At 38.0% G+C, this 22871-nt stretch overlaps 3 protein-coding genes across 5 annotated transcripts; 2 read left to right on the top strand and 1 right to left on the bottom strand.

The window, feature by feature from the left end:
* Positions 1-520: 520 nt before the first annotated feature.
* Positions 521-4355, bottom strand: LOC111324315 (uncharacterized). 2 transcript variants are annotated; one of them, XM_022927846.2, is made up of 5 exons: positions 4149-4355; positions 2641-2700; positions 1998-2024; positions 1585-1692; positions 521-985 (listed from the first exon to the last, which is right to left on the bottom strand). In XM_022927846.2, the coding sequence occupies exons 2-5, from the start codon at positions 2674-2676 to the stop codon at positions 836-838; spliced, it is 321 nt and encodes a 106-aa protein (XP_022783581.1). In that variant the 5' UTR covers positions 2677-2700; positions 4149-4355; the 3' UTR covers positions 521-835. The 2 variants fall into 2 exon arrangements, with proteins under 2 accessions (XP_022783581.1, XP_022783582.1); XM_022927847.2 differs by lacking the exon at positions 4149-4355 and adding an exon at positions 4006-4142.
* A 1110-nt stretch (positions 4356-5465) lies between these two features.
* LOC111324316 (uncharacterized) lies at positions 5466-9293 on the top strand. Its single transcript, XM_022927848.2, has 4 exons — positions 5466-5653; positions 7322-7372; positions 7905-8015; positions 8901-9293. Exons 2-4 carry the CDS (start codon positions 7334-7336, stop codon positions 9051-9053), a joined length of 303 nt encoding a protein of 100 aa, XP_022783583.1. The 5' UTR covers positions 5466-5653; positions 7322-7333; the 3' UTR covers positions 9054-9293.
* An 8045-nt stretch (positions 9294-17338) lies between these two features.
* LOC111324321 (uncharacterized) lies at positions 17339-22567 on the top strand. Of its 2 annotated transcripts, none has more exons than XM_022927857.2 (5): positions 17339-17498; positions 19701-19740; positions 20164-20480; positions 21542-21661; positions 22146-22567. In XM_022927857.2, exons 2-5 carry the CDS (start codon positions 19713-19715, stop codon positions 22281-22283), a joined length of 603 nt encoding a protein of 200 aa, XP_022783592.1. In that variant the 5' UTR covers positions 17339-17498; positions 19701-19712; the 3' UTR covers positions 22284-22567. The 2 variants fall into 2 exon arrangements, with proteins under 2 accessions (XP_022783592.1, XP_088595593.1); XM_088739467.1 differs by lacking the exon at positions 17339-17498 and adding an exon at positions 18862-18881.
* The last annotated feature ends 304 nt before the right edge of the window (positions 22568-22871 follow it).

Here is a 22871-nt window from a genome sequence, read left to right as displayed (position 1 = left end):
TGTTAGCTCAATTAGTAGAGCGCTGCACTAGTATCGCAGAGGTCAGTGTTTCGAATCCCGTACAGGCCTGATTTTATTTTCAGGTCTGATTTTCGCTATTACATAAATAGCGCTCTCTACCGCGAGGATCGTGCATCATACGTATCTATAACCGCAGTTCAAAATATATGAACTTTATATATTGATCATATCTAATATGATCTTCGTAATCGATCTTACTCGAAATATCTGTGTATACTTCTGTGTAACACAACCAGTAACTAAAACTAAAAATCTTGAAGTTTCCTCTATGTTAGACTTGTTTTAAAATGTTCTCCTTTTTAACTCAACTCAGTAAAACCGTTTCCAAGGAAAAATAGCAGTTAAATAGAACGACAGAAATATTGTTTCCGCAAATCACACAAAAAAATAGCAAACCCGCATAATACAGCTATACCGCAAAGTTTGCGTGTTTCTTTCGCGGCAATTAAACCTGGGCTTGAGAGGAATTAAAAAACTGGAAAAATAGATTGCCTTTAACTTCTTCAAGTGCCACTGGATATGTTTATTGGAAAGTAACGATACAATTGAATAGTCTTTCGAGGCTGATCACAGAAAGAAATCTAATAAAATCATTTCGTCATACATTTTGCGCTGAAGTCGAATTGGCTCTGATTAATCGCATATTACTGTAATAACACGAATACATTTTTAGGTTTTTATCATTTACATATACATACTTTCCACGCCCTCACCAATTATTCGACTGTAAGTTCGAATTAGACCTATAAATTTTTCGTGACGTTCCATTCTAAAAAGACCTTGAAAATCATCAAATTGAAGTGTACCATAATTTCTAAGCAAAACTTGGTACAATAGCTTCAATGAAGATAAAAAAGAAGACGATGCTAACTCCGAGGAAAATGGCAAGAAATGCTGAGAACCACGCGTCCTTAGAAGCATCCTGTGCTCTTTTTATGTCGTCTTCTTCGTATCGCAAATTAGTCTGAAAAAAAGAAAGAAAACATATGAAATTATTGATCAGATTAAGAAATGATTGTAAGAGATAAACTGAGAAACATTATTTGCAGATTGGTATGCTCATAATTCATAAAAAAGTTCAATCCGGCAAAAGACTTAAAATTGTAATTATGAAGTTATCACGCGGGGAACCTGAACATAAACCGATTTGCCAGCGAAACTGACTCGCGATCGTGTATAGTCGTCGACGCTATTGTCGGTTTCTATAGCTTGAAAAAGACTTTCTGTTGGGAATCCAAAGCAGTTTTCCTCCACGATTTCACCAAAAATTGTCATTCTTAGTTCCCAAGGACACATCATAATCCTTCCGTTAAATTAATATGATCTTCCTTGTAGAGCCGCAGCTCCAAAACAGGGTAATTAGGATATAAGAAATTGATTCAAAGGACAACCTAAATCTGTGACCTAGAGAACACTTCTGTCGAAATAATATAACTACCAATTCACTGAGTGGGACTAAAAAACCCATGGCCTGGCATACTGGAGACTTAAAACAACAGAGCTGACTCGATAAAAACTTGCTCTGCGTCAGGTGAACTAACGCCTAGTTACGGTTCAACTTACCAAACGTGACATGCAGACAGCAAGCACACCAATCAAAGGACAAAAGAATACGGACACCACAGCCAGTATAAAGTGATCTTTCGGAGGTTCCTCTCGGAGTGGTGCATGCTGGAAAAAAACGGCAATATAAAATTTTAACCAAAACGTTTAACAAAATAAACCTTCTTTGCAATTATGAAATTGGCGTTCTAAAGTTAAATTCGTAAACATCCCTCTTAATATTAGACTGGCCCTTTAATATTTATTGAATGAGTCCAGCGTTAATCTGAAGGGTTGTACCTTCTGGGCCACACTGCAAGGACAGGCCTCTTAGTCATATGATATAAAATATATTTGTGATGGTTTAAAGTTCACCGTTATAAGAATATTATGGAAAATTGTTGAACGAATCACTAATGTTGAATAATACTTACGCGCCCCATTTGAACAGCAGCAGGTACCTAGACCGTAAAATCTTCGTTAGCAGTGAATAAAAAATAACAATTCATCACGAGCAAAGTTAATCAGATATGTCAGTGACTGAATAATTATCCCTTCCATTTTTTATTTGAAAACGGGAACTAATGAGCACACACTGATGCTAGTGATAAGCACAGAGAAGAAAAAAGCGAGGCCTTTCTTGGCTGAGCATTTGTTGTATGGATAAAAAGAATTAATAAAAATCTACTTCATGAACCCGGCGGTAACTATTCAGCTCCTTTATCTTAGAAATAATTAATACAGTTCTTCTTCGCACCAATTCTCTCACACTCCCTCAGGCAATGGAGATATTTACCTGTTAGATACGGTCAGTAGATAACTCTCAATGCTTTACAATATTTTTACAAGAAAACAAGGCAGAAGTGGGGAGGGGGGTGGAGGGGAGGGGGGATGGAGGGGAGGGGGGGTGGAGGGGAGGGAGGAGAGAGGAAATAATTAAAGTATCTACTTTTACACCTTGAATTCAATAGGTTGTCAATGATTTTGAACAACATTGTAGTTGCCTCAAAATGACGCGGTGACATTTGTTCCTCAACTGCAACAGAATATTGAGTTTAACTGCAAAATGTGACTTACCTGTTCCATTTCCAGGGCCGTTTCTCCGCTCTGCATTTTGGATATTAATTAATTCGATTCCTGAAGACAAAAAAGCTATTTATAACTCAATCAGGCAAGTAAACTTTCTTAACTCCCATTTCGCGGTTTTTTAAACTCTTGGATAGCACATGTGGCAATTCTCAAGGGTACTGAAAGGTTAAATTTAAAAAACACGCCCTTTGGGCTGAAAATCAGCGTGGGTATTGTTAATCTTACATGTGATTATGCTCTACCACGCTTAGTCCAAAGACATTGCGTTTTACAGTCACGAGAACTTGTAAGCGGGATTGTCTGGCCTCCCCTGCAGAAAACTGGGCATAAAGATAAAATGAAGTCATACCTAGCTCTGTGTTCAGAAACTTGGCTCATAACTTAGACAAAAATGTTTCGAACAAAGCGCCAAACAAAAAAAACCTATAAACGGGGAACTTGATTCGTCTTCCCGTAACACGATGCCAGAATTTTTTAGGCCGATTTCGCGGTTATCTTCGATTTGGTGGCATGATGAGATGGCCACTGCTGGTGACAGTAAGAAAGGCTGATAAAAGTATGTTTAGTATTGGAGTTACGATCTATAGATTGAAAAGCGCAACAAGGTGCCTCTATACTTAGACAGCCGAGCATGACAGAGGGACAAATAATTCTATTCAAAAAGCGTAAGTCTGAAAATGTTAAACAGAATGCTTAGTTTATCAGGCTTCGAGGATTTCAGCGGTGGAAAAATGAATGGGAAAACTATACGTAAACCTTACCGCTAAACAGTTAAATTCACCGGAAAGCTTGTTGTTTACTGCGCACAATCAAAAAGCATGGAAACCATATGAAAACAATAGCAACAGTTTCACTACATAAAGATGACGAGTTTTTCGTCGCAAACCGGAATAAATTGACATCATCAACATGATACCCGTAATCATGCAGAATTTTAAGAAAGATTCAACAAAGTTTACGTGCTTGAGCTATTGTCTCTTAAGACATATGCACAAGTTTTTCATTCTTTTTATTTTAACCTCCCTTCCACTCGTATGAAGGAAAAGAAAAGGTGAACGTAAATTTTCGAAAAACGCCCGCCAGAGTGGAAAGTCGCTTTTCGTCGCTTACGTGTCGACAGAAAACTTTGAAGACGCAGACGAACACAAACGTATACATGTCATATGTGTGTGGATATTACCTTAGGGTCAATGATTATCAGTCGACCGAAGGTCTCAATGAATATGTGCAGATGATTATCTAATATGACCGTGGTATGCTATCATATCATATTACTATCTCAGACTATAACTATCGTTCAATTTAGTTTCTCTACGTAAACGCCATTGCCAGCCTCTTCATAGCCTTACTTACCGATAGTTATGGCTATTTGGTTTCAAAATCCTTTCAAATCGTTCTCTGAACAATCCTTTCTAGTTCGACTTGAATAACTCAGCACTTACTACAGTGTTTAAATAAGCAATTTCCGCGCCTCGCAATCTTTGACTTGAACTAACCTCGAAATCAACTATGATACTTGTTTGGATTCGTCCCAGACGTTCTTTAAAGGTCGAAATTAAAGTTCTGCAAGTATCTTCTTTAAGCGTTCCAAGTAAATTTCCTTGGCGGCTAAGGAAATTTACGTTTAGAAGGGAAAAAGCGCGCGAGTGAATTCACGGGTCAGTCTCAGCCACTAAACATGCGTATACTCATGCTTAGTAAATAACATTATTCTCGTGCTATAAATATTTCGTCAAAGGTCACGAATTCTCATCACGCATTAGGTTGGTGAGTATTTTTCTTGCTCGTCGCGTTTTTTGTTTTGCACTTCACTCTCTCGGATAGAGAGAGAGAAAAAAAAAACCAAATCCTCCTTGATAAGGCAAGACAGCGAATTGTTGCAAGAGCTGAACAATTTTGATTGAAGTACAATCCAGTCTCTAGAGCTTTTGTAGTTCAATTATGTAAATATTTACATCCGTTCTTGAATTGTTGAGAGGCGGAGAAAGAGGTATCCAACCGAGAAACAGATACACTCAGAGAAAAAACTGCTTAAGCGGAGATAAGTTGAAGGTTTTCAACAAAATCTGAGTCAGCTAAACTTCAAGAATATGATAAATTTTAATGGCGTTGAAGATCTGTGGCCACTTCAACCTTTCTTGAATATTCCACAACTGATGATGGCGTGACTGATGAACTGCCGCAACTTGCGTGCAGCATTCTTCTTGGTTTCCGAGCACGTTCCTCTTCGGGGTCGAACAAAACGAAATTATTTATGTTAAACAGAACCGTCGGCAGATGGGTCAAAGACAAAGGGATACTCTAAGGGAAACGAAGCTCGGTTCGGCGAGAAGCACACCCTGTAGGCTCGCTGATCATTTTGCTTACTCTTTTACCATTTCTTTTTGTGTTAGTTCCAAACAGAAACACATTTGCAATTTTTACTTCACTTTTTTAGATTCGTTCTTCAACTTCCAGCCATGGTAAGTTCTGCTAGTGGTACGGGCTCTGTTCACAACACGACCAAACATGAATAAACATACAAATTTGGCCTTAGCTGACGCATGCCCAGTAAGGGTACAACAAATGTCAGTGTTAGTGTTTACGTTTGTGGTTTCACGCTATTCGATGTCTACCGCAACAGTTGTAAAATAGACAGCTAATGTAAATATATGGGAAAGCAGCGATTCTCTTACAGTTTCCACGTTATTATTAAAGTCCATAACAATTTGAACTAATTTATTATGTATCATGCTCATCTCTTCGTGTCTTGTATTATCATGCAAATATCCTGTATCTCATTAAACGTCTTGGCGCATTCCATTCATGCTAATGCCAACACAATCAACCCCGCGCCGCTATTGAGAACGAAGGGTCACGCTCTTGTCTTGTGTGCTTCCTGAAACCGGCTCGATCTTCTCCCGCCCGTTAAACGGTCACAACAGCAAGGAAAACGTGTTGAAAGGTCTTCCGTAAAGCGTAGAAAGTTTCCCCAGAAGAAGCAAAGTCGTCTGTCTTAAAAGGTAACCAGTAACATATATATTCGGCCGTAGTAAAACACTCGAACACTCAGTCGACTGCTCGATCATTTTTGGCGATCGTGTAACAACCCTTACCAGACGTAAATTAGACTCAATTCTGGCGGAGTTGGGCTCCATCAGTTCTTAAAAACACAAAGAAACGTCGCTGACTCCTTTCTTGAGTGCATAAACAGCATTCTTGATTGAAGATCAATACACAGTAGTAAAAGAACAGTCGGCATAACCCGCGGGATTCGGTAGATAACGCAATATTTACTACAGACGAATGTGCCAACACTACTTAAACTTTAAACTCGATTTTGTAGTAAAATGTTATTTACGTCATGTCCATTCCTTCGAGCTGATCACTAGTGGTTTTTTTTACGGCACAAACCTTCCTTAAGGTGTATTTATATATATCGTGACTTCTTATGCAACCGTTGAGGGAAATTGATCGACGGATTGCAGTTTGAAATACTAATTTCCTTGAAACAGTGTGACAAACACAGGAAATTGGGGTGCTCTTGCGTCTAGAAGATTACATACAATCGACTGTCCTAGAATCTTTCGATTGATCTCAGTTTATGGCTAAGGTTTTACTGAGCATGGCCAAATTGTTTACTTGACTTAGTTTTACCGCCAAGTTCTGCAGTAGTCTGCGTGTTTGATTAATGCCATGAACAGGCGGCCATCAGCTCATGTTACTTGTGCATGTGTTGTCGTTCTTCTTCCTTAGCAACTTGAAAGCAGTTATCATGCGGTATCCTCACTTTCTCGTAAACTCTGGAGCATATGATGATAATGACTTTTCACTGTAGCGTAGGTTGAAATGTGTTCACTTGATTTCCCCCATTCATTCACCATAACAACAGAAGTAATTGTCAAGATTATGGTCGAATTCCTAAATGCAATTTTTCAAAACTAACAAACGATGTTCGAGAAAGCTTCCTATAGAAATATTTAACAACATTGCGAACGAAATCTAATCGAGAAGACAAATTAGTACAGCACAAATTTCGCAACGTGGCAATGAATAGTGAGACAGTATTAATGCTCTCAGGCGTAACACAACGGACCATTGTCTTCGCACTCGTGTTGATATAGTCCTCCTTTAGAATGAAATTTCACTATTAAAGTTCTTTTTGTGGACTAATGCCCAACTCATTCGCATTTCAAATTGCACATATTCCAAAAGAAGGGAGTAACACTTTGTGCGATTCACAAGCGCTCTCGTAATTTATACAAATATGATTACTATCTTCCTCTTTGTCTCGACCTCGTGATTGAATGAATTTTACCATACTGGTAAAACATCTAGCACGAGGGAGCAAATGAATGAATGAGTATCTGGAGATCGAACCAAATGACAAAATCTAACTTATAAGTCTTCGAAAAGAGATTTGATTGCCAATAATATTTTTTATCAATAATAGCGAAAGAGAGAGAGATAGACTCAGCTTATTTCGTTTTCACATATGGTATCTCGCGCTTGAGGTCAAAGTCCGCCTTTAAAAATGTCACAAATATATCAGTTTAGACGGAAAAAAGGAACAGGCTTAAAGAATGCATCTTGTACGAGAATACAATTGCTACAAAGGAAAAAAGCTATGCGAGTATACACTTAACTACATATATAAATCAATGAGCCTCTCTTTCATTTTTGATTCAACAGTAGCTGAAAAATGGATCACAGCAGAGTCGAAGAAGAAGCCGCATACCGGGTAAATGAATTGCTTGGAGAACATAACTAAATTAATTGTTACTGCAAAGAAATCAATGTAAAAATAAGGAAATAGGTAAATAATGGTAGCAAAGTTGATCAAGTGTCAGTAAACAAAAGCAATCCAGCATAATAATCAGTTATTATCAAGGATGATTTACAAGGATAATCTATTTCTAATCAATAAGGAAAATAAATTTATGCAAATGACCTCATGCGCAGGAATATGTGAGTTACTAAGTCAAAAATAGTTAAAGTGTTGCATCTCATTGGTTGAGAGGATAGAGTAGGTTTTCGAGATTTCGTCTCAGAGCTGTGCAAAGCAAAAATATTACAATCAGGCAGTATTTTCGACACTCGATTGAGAAGTGCTCTACTGCATCGGTCGAACAATGGATCGCAGAATGATATAAGCTTAAGGCTAAATTGTAATTGAGGATTATATCACCTTAATTGGGCTCTGAAATGAAATGGCTCAAAGATTCGTCAATTTGAACAAGAAATAAGACTATTTTCTGTCTTTTAACACACAGGAGGCTTGCAAGAAGCTGCTGTTCAATGATGGCACAAGAACTGCTCTTGTTTTGCTGTCTCTGTTGACCCTTTTCCCCATTGGAATCGTCTCAATTGTTTTCTGGATTTTGGTAAGTCTGAGATATGTTCTCGACCTCGAGCAAAGTAAGGGAAGAAGAAATTTGTTTTGCAACTGCACTTCTGCAGGCGGGCATTATTCATTCATTTATTTATCTATTCATCTTTCCCATGCAAATTTTTCCATCTATTCTGTCCTCCATCGGTGTTTGCTTTTATCCATTATATCTCACCATTACTACAGTTATTAATGCTGTTGTAATGAATATCATAACCATCCAGTTACCTACATCTCCATTTTCATTTCCATTATTAATCTCATTACAACGCTAACATTGCTACTATCATTACAATAGTCACTGCCAATACCATACCTCGACCATTACCGTCCTTACCATTACAATCGTTAATCATTATTGTACCATTACTATTTTATAGTAATTCACTTTTCTTTTATCCATCTATCCATCGACGCATTCAGTCATTGGTTCATTCAATCATTCATTCACTTTTTCATGTATTTATTTATTCGTTCGTTTATTTCGTCAGTCAGTTAGGAAATCATTTAGCTCCTCGGATAGTACACTCATTTTAAAATTATTACTTTTTCAAAAAGAAGCCCCATCGTAAGTTTGTACACCGTCGAGGAAAACCCTCTAGAGGGCTGTGTTTAAGCTCCTGGGCCCAGTAGTTCGAAGGCTGATTAGCACTAACCCAAGGTTAAATTCTAGTCAGGGTTTCTTTAATCCTTTGTTTAAAAGTCTTTTTTTGGATAATATTCCTTGCACTTTTTAGAGCATCCAATCACCAAGTTGTAGACAAAAAGAATTCCACTGAATTTCCTTTTAAAGCTTTCAGATCTGAAATCAGATTTTACATTAACCCTGGGTTATCTTAACACAGCTTTGAACAACCCGGCCCTGATATTCCAATTGCAGGCTCGAAAGGCTGGAGGACACGGTGAGAGGAAGAAGGAAGCTGAGAACTATCACGAGGCTGAGACTATGGCACTGACGTCCATTTCATTTGGCTTGTGCACTGTGCTCACTATTCTGATCTGCATTCCTCAATTGAAGAGAGGAGATATTTGATCAAAATAAGGGCTCGAACATTCTGAGTGTTCACTTCCTTATGGCATTGAGCCAATGACGTATAACATTTATTAGTTTTTCAGTAGTCATATCTTTATGAGATCCCCAGTCATAGATGTTATTACTGCAAAATTACGCTGATTTGCTAAGATGGTGAGATAGATGCTAACCCTTTTTTGGTTTGTTTGCCTATTCTTTTTATGTTTGTTTCATATAATAAAGTGCTGTTAATTTTCTTCATGTAATAACAGTAATTGTTTACTTTTTGGCATGTTTTATTCGTTCTTGTTGAAAAGGGAATGACAGTTTCACTATGACGGATTTCCTTGACATATTGCACTTGTTGCGAGATATTTTAAACCTCGTAAATTAAGCCGAATAATTTTCCAATGATTTAAAAATTGATTTACTCCTTAGCATTCATCGTCGGAATTTTACAGGAAGTTAGCTTCATTTGGCAATGGAAATAATTTCCTGAAATAATATAAAGCCTTGTAAACCTCCAGCGTCGTTCATGGTTTAAAGAGAGACACTTACGTTTTCTCATTAAAAGTAGTTATGGCTTTGTTAAAAATAATTTGTGGGAGGCAAACTGATATGGTGCGGTTTGGATAAAGGGTTTAAACAGTTTTCTGTTATAATTTTCATCGACTACTTTTGGGATTGACACTTCTTAGACAAATTGGGCAACAAGAATGTAACGGAAAGGGGAACGGGAGCGGTCCTGTAAGCTGTTTTGTTTTGTACTGAAGCAAAACGGACAAGATACTGGACAAATCACAAAGGGGCTTACAGCTTGTTTTGTCAGTTTATCTGCAGATCAGAAAAGGGTTCGTCTTGTTTAGCTTGTGTTATGGGAATTTTACAAATCCCGACACTGGTGTTTATCTCGACTCGCACAAGAAAGAGATCACGGTTATTTGCTCGCTCGTCCCCTGCTTTTTTGTTCGGCTTTCCTGCTACCCAGGATCTAATGTAAATACTACGGTGAAGCCATTACTTTCTATGATGAATCCATCTGTCAGAGGTGTTTCAAGCATCTCTTATTGTTCATTGGTGTGATTGTTGGCGAATAGAGCCAAAGAACTAAGAACATTATCGATTGTTAGAGAGCCGTATCACGACATCTAGGAATTATCGCTCGGCAGTTTCTAGATGATGAAGACCAAAACTGAAAGTCGCGCAAAAGGAATGTGAAACGAACTGTTACATGGAAACCTGGAAAACCGGAAGGGAGACGTACCCGAAACACGAACACAAATTTAGTTTTCTTTCCCCTTAAGCTTCTCTTGGGAAACAGAGAATGATAAAAATGAAAAGTAATTATAACAAAGTGGTTTAGATTACCTTCTCATATTTTTTTTACAATCGTTTTAGCTCGTCGGCAGTTTTGACCTAACTTTCCACCAAATCTCCGACTTGTTTTTTCCAGTAGGTTTAACAGCATACTCCGCTGGCATATTTGCTTCTATTCTCGGGAATGGTGAAGCTTTCGCTAGAATTTCCAAGAATCAGCTGAGACAATATTTCTCATATTTCAAATAATAAATAAAATTCATTTCTTGACATTCTAATGCAAAGCTCATGATAGTTATTCCGTGCTTCAGTCAATTTCATTAAATCTTTTAACCATTGCAGTTTTGTTAATCCAAGATGACTAAGAGAGTAAATCGTTTATTCAACAATTTATGGAAAAGGAAGAACCTTTTAATCGAACGGCCATCGTTTGATATATCAGTCTGAAATGTTAGAAAAAAATAAGCATTGATAGCGACTGAACTTGCGTTGACACAATACAGGGTTTACAATGTAAATGATATAATCACTGGTCGTAGAAACGCTTGACTGCGTCCTAAAGCAAGTTGGCACAGAAACCCCTAAAATGCCTTTATAATCACTCCACAAAAAAATGCCAAGAGTAGTTACGTCAGTGTTTTCAAAAACCTCTGTTTTCCTAATTTCGCTCCGTCCACACTTCATAGCCGAAGCTTTCAATTTTTATCTTGGTTTGAAGAGCGTTTCAGAAAATGCACCGTTTAAGCAACTATGTTTGGGATTTTGACGGAACGTTTCTAATATAACTGTCTTTTAAAATACCTTCAAACCATGATGTGTGTTTTCTAAATATGCCTACTGTTTGCCTTCTCAACTACCTAACAAAGATTACAATTCGCTATTGTTCTTGGGACAAACTGACCCTCACAGGGAAAAGTACTTAAGCGATTGTTCAAAAAACAAAATCTTTGAAAAAAAATTGGCTCTCACAAGACTTATGCCTGGCCCTATCCTGATTTCCTTTGGACGTTGCTAACGAACAGGGAGGGAGCATAGCGCTCACGTGATGATCTCACTCGTGAGTCTGTTGTTCATGGAGTTCGTTCCTCGGTTGTTATGGAAATTAGTTACCTATTTTCTTGGAAAAGTAAAGGAATTAAACTATGAAAAATGAACATCATCATCCACAGTGATCTTACGTAGCTCAGTATTACATTATCTTTGCGCATAGCGATGTCAACAACAGTTAACAGGCTAAAGGGAGAAACTTATAAGAAATTAACATGTTATTTTCATCTTTAATGATTCCTTTCAGATAAAGATACATGTACCACCTTTTCTTCTGGTCAGAGTGGTAAGACCAAATAAAACAAGAATTTTAATTTTACGACGTAAACACAACGTTACAATTCTTGTCTTCTCGCGCAAGCAGTCTTGGGTATAGCGGTACAACAGTTGCGATGGCCAGCGGCCGCTTCACCGCGACTGTTTCAATGGAAAATGGGAAATTAAAGCAAAAGCACGGAAATTTGTTTTCCAAGAAGAGAAATATTCTTACTTCGCCTAGGTTTGAACCTTTGCCTTCCAGATATCGTTAATAGGAAATATGCTGCAAAGTGAAAACATCATTTCTTATATTTTCCACGGAAATGATTAATACCTCTTTTCTTTGTTTGTTGGATCTTAGCCAATTCAGCTTTAGATAATTTGATTTTTGTCTTCATCCTTTGCTACATATACATCTATAGATGTTAATTACCATTTCCACATTAGATAATAACGACTAGTATGATACCGATGTGTGATACTCATGGTATTTACATGGTTCTCGTCACTTTTGTCAATCAATCGGACCGTGAGCGTAAGATTTCTTCAAGGCTCTAATCGCTTTTGGCCATAAGTCGTTCGGTCGATTCTACATTATAACGAAAACTAAAGTGAAGAGTGTCGCATCGATTAAATCCAAGAGTGCTGATAATCGATATCGTGCAGGGTGGAGAACATTGCTGATAGCCGGATATTTCAAATCACAGAAAAATAAGTAAAAACTCTTCGTCGAGTTTGAATTAAGGACGGAATGAAAATTTCAGTTGAAAATACGGAAGACAGATTTGATCACAAAAGTAAGAGCGGATAGCTAATACAACATCTTATTATAATCAGTCTCCTCGCCTTCCATTGTTTGAGAATGATATATATCATAAGAGAGTCGTACAGGGGTAAACCAACGATAACTGAAAGCAAATTTAACCATTTTGCGATGTTTGAGTCCCTCAGCGTTTTCTGGTGATCCCCTCTCCTCTATGAGTCATTAACCTGAAAAATGACTTCAAGAAACATAACCAGGGGTCATGATAAAGTTTTCTTTAAGTTGGAATTCAGTTTATAGGGAGTTATCCATCAGAGAAATTTTCACCCCCCCCCCCCCCCCAGGTCTCTATTCCTCTCAATTTCGTCCCCAGGTCTCTTAGTATCAGCCTTGTTCCCCGCTTCTTTTGCACTCAATCTTAGGGGATGAAGGGGGAGAGACTGTAGGAACCACGAGGATAAAAAGGGGCGTTATTGAGATTTCTGTTTGTCGCCCTGACTGCCCAAACTGACTTGCCGAACCCAAGTTAAAATCTTTTCTTGACGAACTTACTGGCCGGTTCTCTTCGGAAACGAAAATATCGAATGAATATCTTTACCCTTGTAGATAAAAAATGTACCTATCATTGCAGAATGAGCATGAAAATAGTTACCTGGAAAGAGAAGAACAAAGCAATTATGCCAAAAGGCAAAGTGAAGAAGATTGCAGAAATAATTGACTTATTTCTCAGGCTGAAGAATGAGTTCTATTCCTATTTGAATTTGCACTGACTTGGAGAATCTAGTCCAGTTTCATCCATATTGTTTGGGAGAGTACCGTTTGCCTTTCTGCAAGAAAAGAACTCAAACCTTAATCAAACAGTTCATTTACTATAAAAGATTAAAAAACCCTTCTTTTCATAAAAATTAAAAACAGAAAATTGCCGATCGAGTTTGTGCCACCTTAAGGAAGCGGTGAGGGAGGTGGACTGTGGACTCCTGATTGGTCAGAAGTACCCTCCCCTCCTTAGTCACCTCTGCCAAACTCACCAAAGCAGACTTTTAGGTGTGCTTAAGCTTGAAATTGTGAGGAAACTTGATAAAGTTGCTCAAAATTTCGTAATTTTTTTTACCCATTTCTTGATGATTCTTAAATTTGACATTGTAGTTTATATATTTTATATTTTATGTAGGGAGTGTTCTCGATAGGGATAAACTCCGACGTTTCCTTTTATGTACGCTCACATAATAAATTGATCAGTCGATTTGATTTGATTTACTGAAACTAGGTACGTATGTAATATATTGGAAAGAGAGTTCTATTGTCATTCCCAGTTGAATTCAGATTGCATGTAAAATTGATTGAATTACAAAATCATGTCAATTTTCAACATTGAACAGGCTTATGAGGTTTATGAATTATAATCAAGAAGAACGTCATAAAAGTTTAAGACTGCCGCACACTGTACCTGTTGATTGAGACGCCATAATCTGTGCGAGCTTTTTGCAAATGATTGCTTTCTCAGACCGAACTGATGACCGACCGACCGACAAAAACAGGAATATAGGAAAGGAATGAGGTACTTTGGGTCTTGCATGGTTTTGTAGTGGCTGTTCGCGTGTCGTAAAATACATGTCGATCTCTTTGTTAAAAAAAAGTCGTGCGGAAACGTGGATGCTTGTATTGCTTGTGTCAAGGCTGAAGGAAGTTGAAAGGAACTGAAACATCCCAATACGTTATCCACAACAAAGTTTTTTTAAGTCCCTTTGAAATAGCACGACAGTCTGGTGTGATTCGGTCGGGCAAGGGTAGACCTGTAACTGTGTTTTCCGCGGCAATGATAAGCGTTTCGTTGTTATTAGAGGAAAGTGTTCGGATTGGACGTCAGTGAAGTCCGGGGTGCCCCAAGGAACAATTCTTGGCTCTATTTTGTTTATCATCTACATAAATGACATCTCAACAGATTTGACATCTACTGTTAAGATTTATGCAGATGATACTAAAATTTACCGAACAATCAGTTCGCCAGATGTTGATATTCCTGCCCTGCAGAGTGACTTAGATCGATTGAGTATATTGGCAAATAAATGGCAAATGCACTTCAATCCGGATAAATGCGAGGTCGTGTGTATTATACATAGAAAGGATAAAACTAAACCAATTTACTCGCTGGGGGGGGGGGGGGGGGGGCAACTTAGTTCGGTAGAGAACACTAAGGACCTTGGAGTAACCATCTCTTCTGACCTGTCCTGGGGCTTGCATGTATCTGCAACGGTAAACAAGGGAAATATGGTACTAGGTATCATAAAGCGGTCCATCGGAACCAACAGCCAGTACGTGTTTTCGAAGCTCCATAAGTCACTGGTCAGGCCCATACTGGAGTATGCGGCTCCTGTTTGGAGTCCGTATTTGATTAAGGATATTACGGCTCTAGAAACGGTTCAACGAAGAGCTTCGCGACTAGCTTTAAGGCAGAAACGAGGCGAAATGAACTGAGAACACCGTTTTAGCTTACTAAAATGGCAAACACTAGAAAAGCGGAGAGAATTTCTATCTCTGGTTCAATGTTATAAGATAGTTTTTGGTATTGATCACCTCTCTTTCCCAGATTTCTTTGCGTTTGCCAATAAGCGTATAAGAGCTAACCACGACTATAAACTTTACCTGAAAAGAGCGGTTTGTAATTGTTACAAATATTGTTTCTTCACTCGCATTGTGGGGAAATGGAATAGCTTGCCAGGATACATTGTCCACGCCGAATCATTGTCTGTTTTTAAGAGTAGACTTAAAATTTTTTTGGAATATTTATTGAATATTTGTTGAATCTGTAGCCATTAAATTTTATCTTTTGTATGTTTTTAGTCAGGGAAATTGTTTTTATACAGGGCTAACCTTACGATTTTCCCTTTTCAGGATGTACTTTTTACATTTGCGTTCTAGCTTCCTGAATAAATGTTATGTTATGTTATGTTATGTTTCGACAACCTGGGCACAAGACATCAACATACTAGAGTGGCTATAAAACTGACTTCCGCCCTGGTTTTCAATCGTCATTCCCTACCAACGACAACATGGTCCTTTAGAAGACGACTGTCTGAACCCAGGCAACCATATTACACATGACTAGAGGCGACGGCATGTCACTCTCAGAACTCAAGTCATTTACGCATGCTGGGAAGGAAAAAAAACATCCCTCTGAAATGTGGAGTTCTAGACTTACCATTTTAAGATGAGCACGTTCAAATATTCACGGAATATAGATGTCTATGCAAAACGTTTTCATCTCCAATGGAACTTGTCCACTTATTCTGAATATTGCTTAGTCATTCACGCAATCAGTTCTTGCTCGGATAATTTTGAAGTGCCTTGTCCTACCTACATTTACTTGTAAACGCACAAATATTTACCGATGGTTCTGCGAACATTTTAAACTATACTCAGTGCTCTTGTTAGTTTCCATCTTCAGGCAAAGTAAACGTTGTTATAAAGATGATAAGTTTCTAAAGAAACAGCGGTGCTGCGTCGGTAAAAAAAACAAGACTACTTTATTTAAACTCGGATGAAAATGAGGCTCGTTAGGCCTCTAGCAATAGAGATGCTAATATACCGAGGAAAAATTTATGAATATAAAATACAGAGTTTAAAAATAATATAAGCCTAAATATAAATGATGATATAAAATTACAAATTACTTAGTTTTCTTATCTAATTCCTGAAGGTAATTTTGGTTATGATCAACTGAGTTGATAATTTAAATTGGCCACCGTAAAGAGAAATGTCATTTCGCCCTGACGAAGGGCTGACGCTCGAAACGCCAGTTTTGAAACTCTGCAAGGTGGCCAATTTACATTATAAACTTAGTTTACATTATCAACTCAGTGGATAAAACCAAAATTAAGTGTTGTTATAGTTCTTATGGGCTGCTGTCCATTCAAAGATATTGATAAAATAGATATTTAAGGATTTAGCTTTAAACAATATTAAAGTTGCCGAGAAATAATTATGCGAAAAAGAAGAATCACTATTTACCTCAAGGATTAACAAAGACTTAGCGTAGAATTATAGAAGCTAAACTGATACAACAAAGAAGGCAACCTAAGCTTGTGTTTTAATTTTCTGTCCTTCCGCAATTAAAGGGAGCTAATATTCATAGTCAATAGATTATAATCTCTTGTTATAATTAAAGGTAATGTGGTTGGTTGAGTCATTTCATTATCATGGTCTTAGGATTAAAAGCGTCGCCGGTGTCTTTAACGCATAGTGTTGGTTTATTACTGCATAAAATTTCCAGCAAGCAGACATCGATTTTTTATCTTAATTGTTTCAACTGTTTTTCTATGAAAAATCTCTGGTAGATTATGGTTTACATTTTCTAGAGCTAGTTTTCATGGCCCTCGAGGTAGCAGTTCGTTCTCCTAACGTTATCTCCATATCTTTCAGTCCACCAAATACATTTACATTTTTGTGGTATTGAAGCGCTAAAATGTTAACGCTATTACAAAACAACCTATGACGGTAATCGCAAATCAAAAATACGCATTTGGCAACAGTCCCGATGCGTTCACCAAAGGCGGATCTGTTAGAGTTTTAGTGAAACATAGTGTGCGTCGAACTGTTTTGAATAGCTTATTAGCGATACAAAAGCGCTACAGCAGCTGTCCTCTTCCTTCATTGTCCTTTGATGCTTTGAAATCAAAGCCAAATCCCCCGGCTATGACGGTCATGGCTGCACTAATTTCAGATACTACAATACCCATGTTACGCTTGGCTAAGGTCATATCATTACAATTAGGCAGTACATAAGTGTAAACATCTTACTCAGGCTAAGTTCAACAGTTGAGAATATATTCACTTGACTTTTAATTGCATTGTTTTGTTCTCCCACACACCGGTGGGAGGCAACGTTGTTGACTGCTGACCTGTTAAGCAGTTGTATTTTCTTATTCAAGTTTGTCTGGTGCGGCCATTTTTAATTGATTCAGTTGCATTCTCCTTCAGACGGTTCGTCGAAGAAGTTCGTTGATACTGTCTCATCTGGATCCCGCGGGTTCTGAAAGAATTCAGTATTCTTAGCCAGATATTTCACTTCCTTCAACAAACCGGTAAGTTTTGTTCTCTAAACCAGATTTCGTACGTCCTAGCAAAATGCTAAAGCGTGTCGATTTTTGTCGACTATTTAGGCGAAGACCATTTGAAGCGGAAATCATGATTACTAGTTTATTTTCGAATAGTGTTGCTCATGAATTACGGACTTAGTGCCTATAACTGTCCATTGAACGAACTCATCTATGCAACTATTGACCGAATTCTTAATTCAAGATCACATGGACATCTTATGACCACAACAGTGAAAAGTAGATTCCTCGTCGCATCGTTTCTTTCACTTTCCGGAAGACTATTCAAACTAAATTCAATGATAAGCGAAGAATCGCTGAAAAGTCTATTTGAAATATATTCTATTGGAAGTTTATATGAATAGTCCATCTGAAATCAATATAACTCGCCGAGGACTATGTTAGAAGTTTTCACAAATGCTCATGTTTGAGAAATTCTCCAAGATTTTGGGTCAACTCAGTAGCAGAGGTGGCACTAAAACTTTCCTTGATCATTGAAAAGTCTGTCGGTGTGACACATTTCAAACAGGAAGACTCCCTATTTTTTAAATAATTCGCTTTCGGATCTTATCGCAAGAAACGTGAATCCTTGAATCCTAGAAACCCTTGTGTAGATTTGATCTATAATGAATCCATACAAAGGTTGAAATTTTGGAGCTTAAATCATAACGAAACGCAAAATATGATGACTGTTTTGTTCAAGAGTCCTGGTATTGATTTCTCCCCCTACAAAGCTTCCACTGAGAAACATATCTTTATCTCCTTTAAAGGTTGTACTGGTCACTCTGACAAATTTTACAAGTTTATGTACGAGGTTCATAATTTAAGCTTGTGTATCTCGTGCCTCTCTGCTTAGACGGCGTCCGAGATATTTGCAAATTGAGAAGTAGCACTCCTAGCCATGTGCCGGACGGAGCTTTCAGTTGATTTCCGATTGCTTTTGAGCGATATTAAGATCAATATAAGAACAAATATCAAGCGCAACCGTAGAGCCAAATGTGTGTAAAAATTATGATAAGCTTTCAGTCTGATTCCCAAACATAATTATTAGATGTTTCACACACAGTGGTAAACGGCAGGTACAATCGTCTCACTACGCGCTAAAAATAAAGTCAGTACCGAAACAATTTAAAAAAATTCCTTGATTCTTTCGCGATCGGTCCTTCAGAGCCAGGTGTATTTTTCGGGTTTCAATTTTTCTGGAGGGACGAAAACCTATTGCTTCTCAGTTCGTGATCCTCGTTCGCTCGACCACCTTCGACACTGTTTCACTCGGTTGTTTACAAATATCATGATGATCATGATCAAGATGAGCAATACAAGCAAAGGCCCGTAATGTAGCAGATTGCCAGTTCCTTAACATTTCTTTCGGTAAGTAACGCACTCGCTTAGACTAGTTCTCCCTAGTCGAGGATAACGATTCTGGCTTGTGTAGGACGCTAAAAAACTGTTCGAAATGCGAAATGCCCATCTGAAAAATATTAGTAATGTGGTCTTCTGCAGCCAATATAGTAACACGTAATGTCGTACACGTCATTTTACAGCATTTTTCGTCTTACTAAGGACTTTTTAGCTTTAAACACTTATTCAAAATAATCTGAAAAAAACAAAATATAGCTACTGAGGCTGAGAGCTCTCATTTGACCAGCATGATGCGATGATGCCGGGTTTGGCGATTGAACGCAGATTTAGCTCGTAGGAACGATTAATTATACTTGCTTTACAAGTCATCATGAAATACACTCTCTCAAATATAAAACCAATGCAACATTAAATTCATGGTTTTCTTACGTTTTTATAGCTTTTAGCTGAGCCTAAAAACATTTACTGCCCTTTATGTTGTTGAAATATTCCAGAGGCTTTTTAAGAGTCGATCAGTACACTACTTAGGAATCTGATCGGTCACGTCTCATAAATCTCAATCACTTCAACAGTTGTTAACCGGCATCTTTTTCTCACGGCAAGTTTTTGCCGTTCGAGTTGTTCATTGAGCCTCATTCAAATTATTCTTCCTTACGACGAACAGTCCCCCTCAAACACCTATCGACAAATTGCGGAGACTTGAAAATGAAGGCCTGAAATCGTCGAAAGTAATGGCATAGACAGCCCAAGAAAATAGGGCTGCTTATCATTGATATGCCTGACTGTTCGGTCCTGTTTACTCAAAGCATGTATACTTTTCCTCTTCAGAATAAAAGGAACATGGAAAGCAGGGAACAAATAACCCCAGGTGAGACTCACACATAGACTCAATTATTGCTCGTAGAACAAGCAACTTCAGCGACTCGTCAAACTGATGGCAACAGTATCAAGGAGGCGGATATGAAATCATGCATGTCGCCACTACCATGATCGATCAGCACTTTAAACCTGTGTCAATTGATGGTGAAATGTGGTGTCAAACGGATATCTCAACTTTGCTGATCATATTCAAAACAAAATTTTCGAGGCAGGAAAAGGTTATCATAAAACTCTTTAAAATTCACTAACGAACCAGCAGTATCTGTGGCGGGGGTAACAGTCAATGTAAAAATTTTTGCAAATTCAATGCGGCTCTGAGCACTATTAACGGATACGTTCTACTTAGCAGGCATTGTGATGTTCAAATTCAATCGTAACTTTTTAGTATATTTTTAAAACATGCTATTTTCAGAGAATCCTCCACCCTACACACCACAGGCTCCTGTCACAGCTCAACCACCCAACCAACCGCAACTTGGTGTCTCTGCATTGTCAGGTTACCCAGGACAGCCTGCTAACCCAACACAGCCTGGTTACCCGGCACAGCCCGGCTACCCAGCCCAGCCTGGTTTCCAAGCACAGCCTGGTTACCCAGCACAGTCCGGGCAGCATCCTCAGCCTGGGTATTCTCCTCAGTATGGCTACCCACAAACGCAGCAGCCAGGTTATCCTCCCCAACCCACTCAACATGTCCAACAAAGTACCACTGTGGTCAACATGCAAGCACCTGTAAGTTCCTCACTGACTTTTTATAATTAAAATTCCTTATGGTGAAATCATGAACTCCAGATCCTCCTCGACCAGTTTGGAATGAATACGTATGTCTTTAGAGGAAATGGGGTTTTTACACGCAAACTATATATCTATCTATCGAGCAAATGCCATATCATTAATGTTTTGCGCCACAAAAAAATTTACCTTCAAGTTGAAGGAAACCATTAGATTTGGAAACTGACAAAGATAAACCAATAAGGGTTTAAAGAGCTAAAGATAAAGAAGACAGATAGGACTCCAAATAAGCCAACTTGAAAAGGCTCAAACCCTGGCGGATCTCCCTGATTAGCTTCTGATTAGCAACAGAGCCAAACTACCAGAACTAAATTTAATCAGTCAGAAATGCGTAAAGGTTAGAACGTGGAACTCACGTTTAGTGTTTCCGAGTATTCAGATTTTAAGGCAACATGGATGTTTCGGAACGCAAAGAGTTTTTTTTTTTATCTAGAACCTTTTACTCTGTCAAGGAGCCCAAATATATATGCGTTATCGACCAAGCGTGAGGTCAAGATGGCTGGATATTGGCCGAGTTCTTTTTTGCATTTTTATGGACCGAGACGAAGTCGAGGTTCATGAAAACGCAAAAAAAAAAAAAACAAAGAAAAAAACAAGGATCTTGACCAAACAAGCTTTGTCAGTAAAGGATTTACTGCATAGCAAAATATTTCGCTTTAATGATTAATGAGAACTGTTTATTTCGAGAGCCGGGAAAGAAAACCAACTGTGTTTGTTACACAGTGTGCCCAATTTCTTGAAAAAATTTTTCTCTGTTTTGGCTGTCTTCTACCGCTTTTTGCGACTTCGTCGCTGACATGTCCAAAAGTTACGAAGTTTCTAAGTCAGCTCCACGCACTCTTTCTCTTGCGCGGGAGCAAAACGGAATATCAAAAAGGAATATCTGTAAATAGAAGAATGTATTGAACAGGAAAATACACATTTCCATTTCTAGACGCGAAGAACGAGCTGTCTTTTCATTTGAAGGATTTATTGATATTCTCTTTCGTTCTCTTTCAAAGGCTCCGACGATCATCATGCCAATGGCTCTTCCTCCTCCAAACTGGTTAGGCCTCTCCTTATTCACATGCTTTTGCTGCTTCCCGATTCTTGGAATAGCTGCTATTGTTTTCTCCATCATGGTAAGAATTTCTTTCATAATAAAATATCCTGAAACAAGTAGCTTTCATTGCGTTCACTCTTTGATTGTTAGGACATCTCTAATTCTAATCGTCCTGCCGTGAATAGCTTCTCATGATTTCATTATACAGTTTAATTGAACGATGTACAATAGTTAGAGTCCTGTAGCTGCTATTTCCATAAGAAATCTCGAAGTATAAGCCATTCATTTCAGCTGGCAAAATAATATATGAAAGATAATCTCCAAAATCATTTCGCAAAGAATGATTGCTTAGTTAGCCGTATAAATCCTGGGTAAATTCCGATTATTTTCAATTGGCGCAATTCTATATCAAATCCCTAGATTATTTTCTTTGACATGACATTTTTGTTGGATAGCTGCACAACAGTTTATTACCAACAAGAATTGGAAGTGAGCACTTTATTACGCTATCTAAACTTTGTTTGGCTAATACTCTTACTGATTACTGACTGCTGAATTCTCAGGTGGACAGTTCATATGCAGCAATGGATTATGACGGCGCTTGGAGGAATTCACAAATCGCCAAGTGGCTGAATATCGTCGGTATCGCCATGGGATGCTTTACGGTCATGCTCGTTATAATCTTAACTACGACCGTGTAAAAACAAACAAAAAAAACAAACAAACAAACGAAAACACAAAAAGGTAAATCTACTGTTTTTGACCAGTGCACATCAGAGTAAGGTTTTTCGTGTATTTTTGCTTCAATATTTGGTCGACTAATGACGCCGCTTCTTTAAGTTCAAACATTTAAATGATTTTTACACACCCATTGTTTGTGGAGGTGTCTAAATTTAATTGCAATTTTAATAACGTACACACTTGTGGAAGATATGTGCAGCACGTAGGGATAACTTAACAAAATCCATTAAAATTTGAAAACAGGGATGTTATAGTAGCAATGATAACTGATCTCAATGAAAACAGAAATAATACATGAAGTTCTTACACATAGTTATTTCCAATAGAATTGCCCAGTTGCGCTCGGTTGATATCAATGCACTCTACTCTGAAAATAAAAAATGCTTACTTTTCGAACGTCGATAAAGTTCTCATTGTGGATAACAATTGCTCTCCTCCAAATCTCAGTTTCACCCAACAAAAGAACACTCACACCTTGGGTGTGGCTCGCTTCAAGCCAAGCGTTCGTTTTGTTCTCGAAAAGACAACAAGATAGGTGACGATTTATA

This window comes from Stylophora pistillata, chromosome 1 (assembly GCF_964205215.1).
Source record: "Stylophora pistillata chromosome 1, jaStyPist1.2, whole genome shotgun sequence".
NCBI classification, from domain to species: Eukaryota; Metazoa; Cnidaria; class Anthozoa; order Scleractinia; family Pocilloporidae; genus Stylophora; species Stylophora pistillata.
The sequence above is the reverse complement of the archived record's forward strand: the minus strand, read 5'-3'. Positions and strand labels throughout refer to the sequence as shown.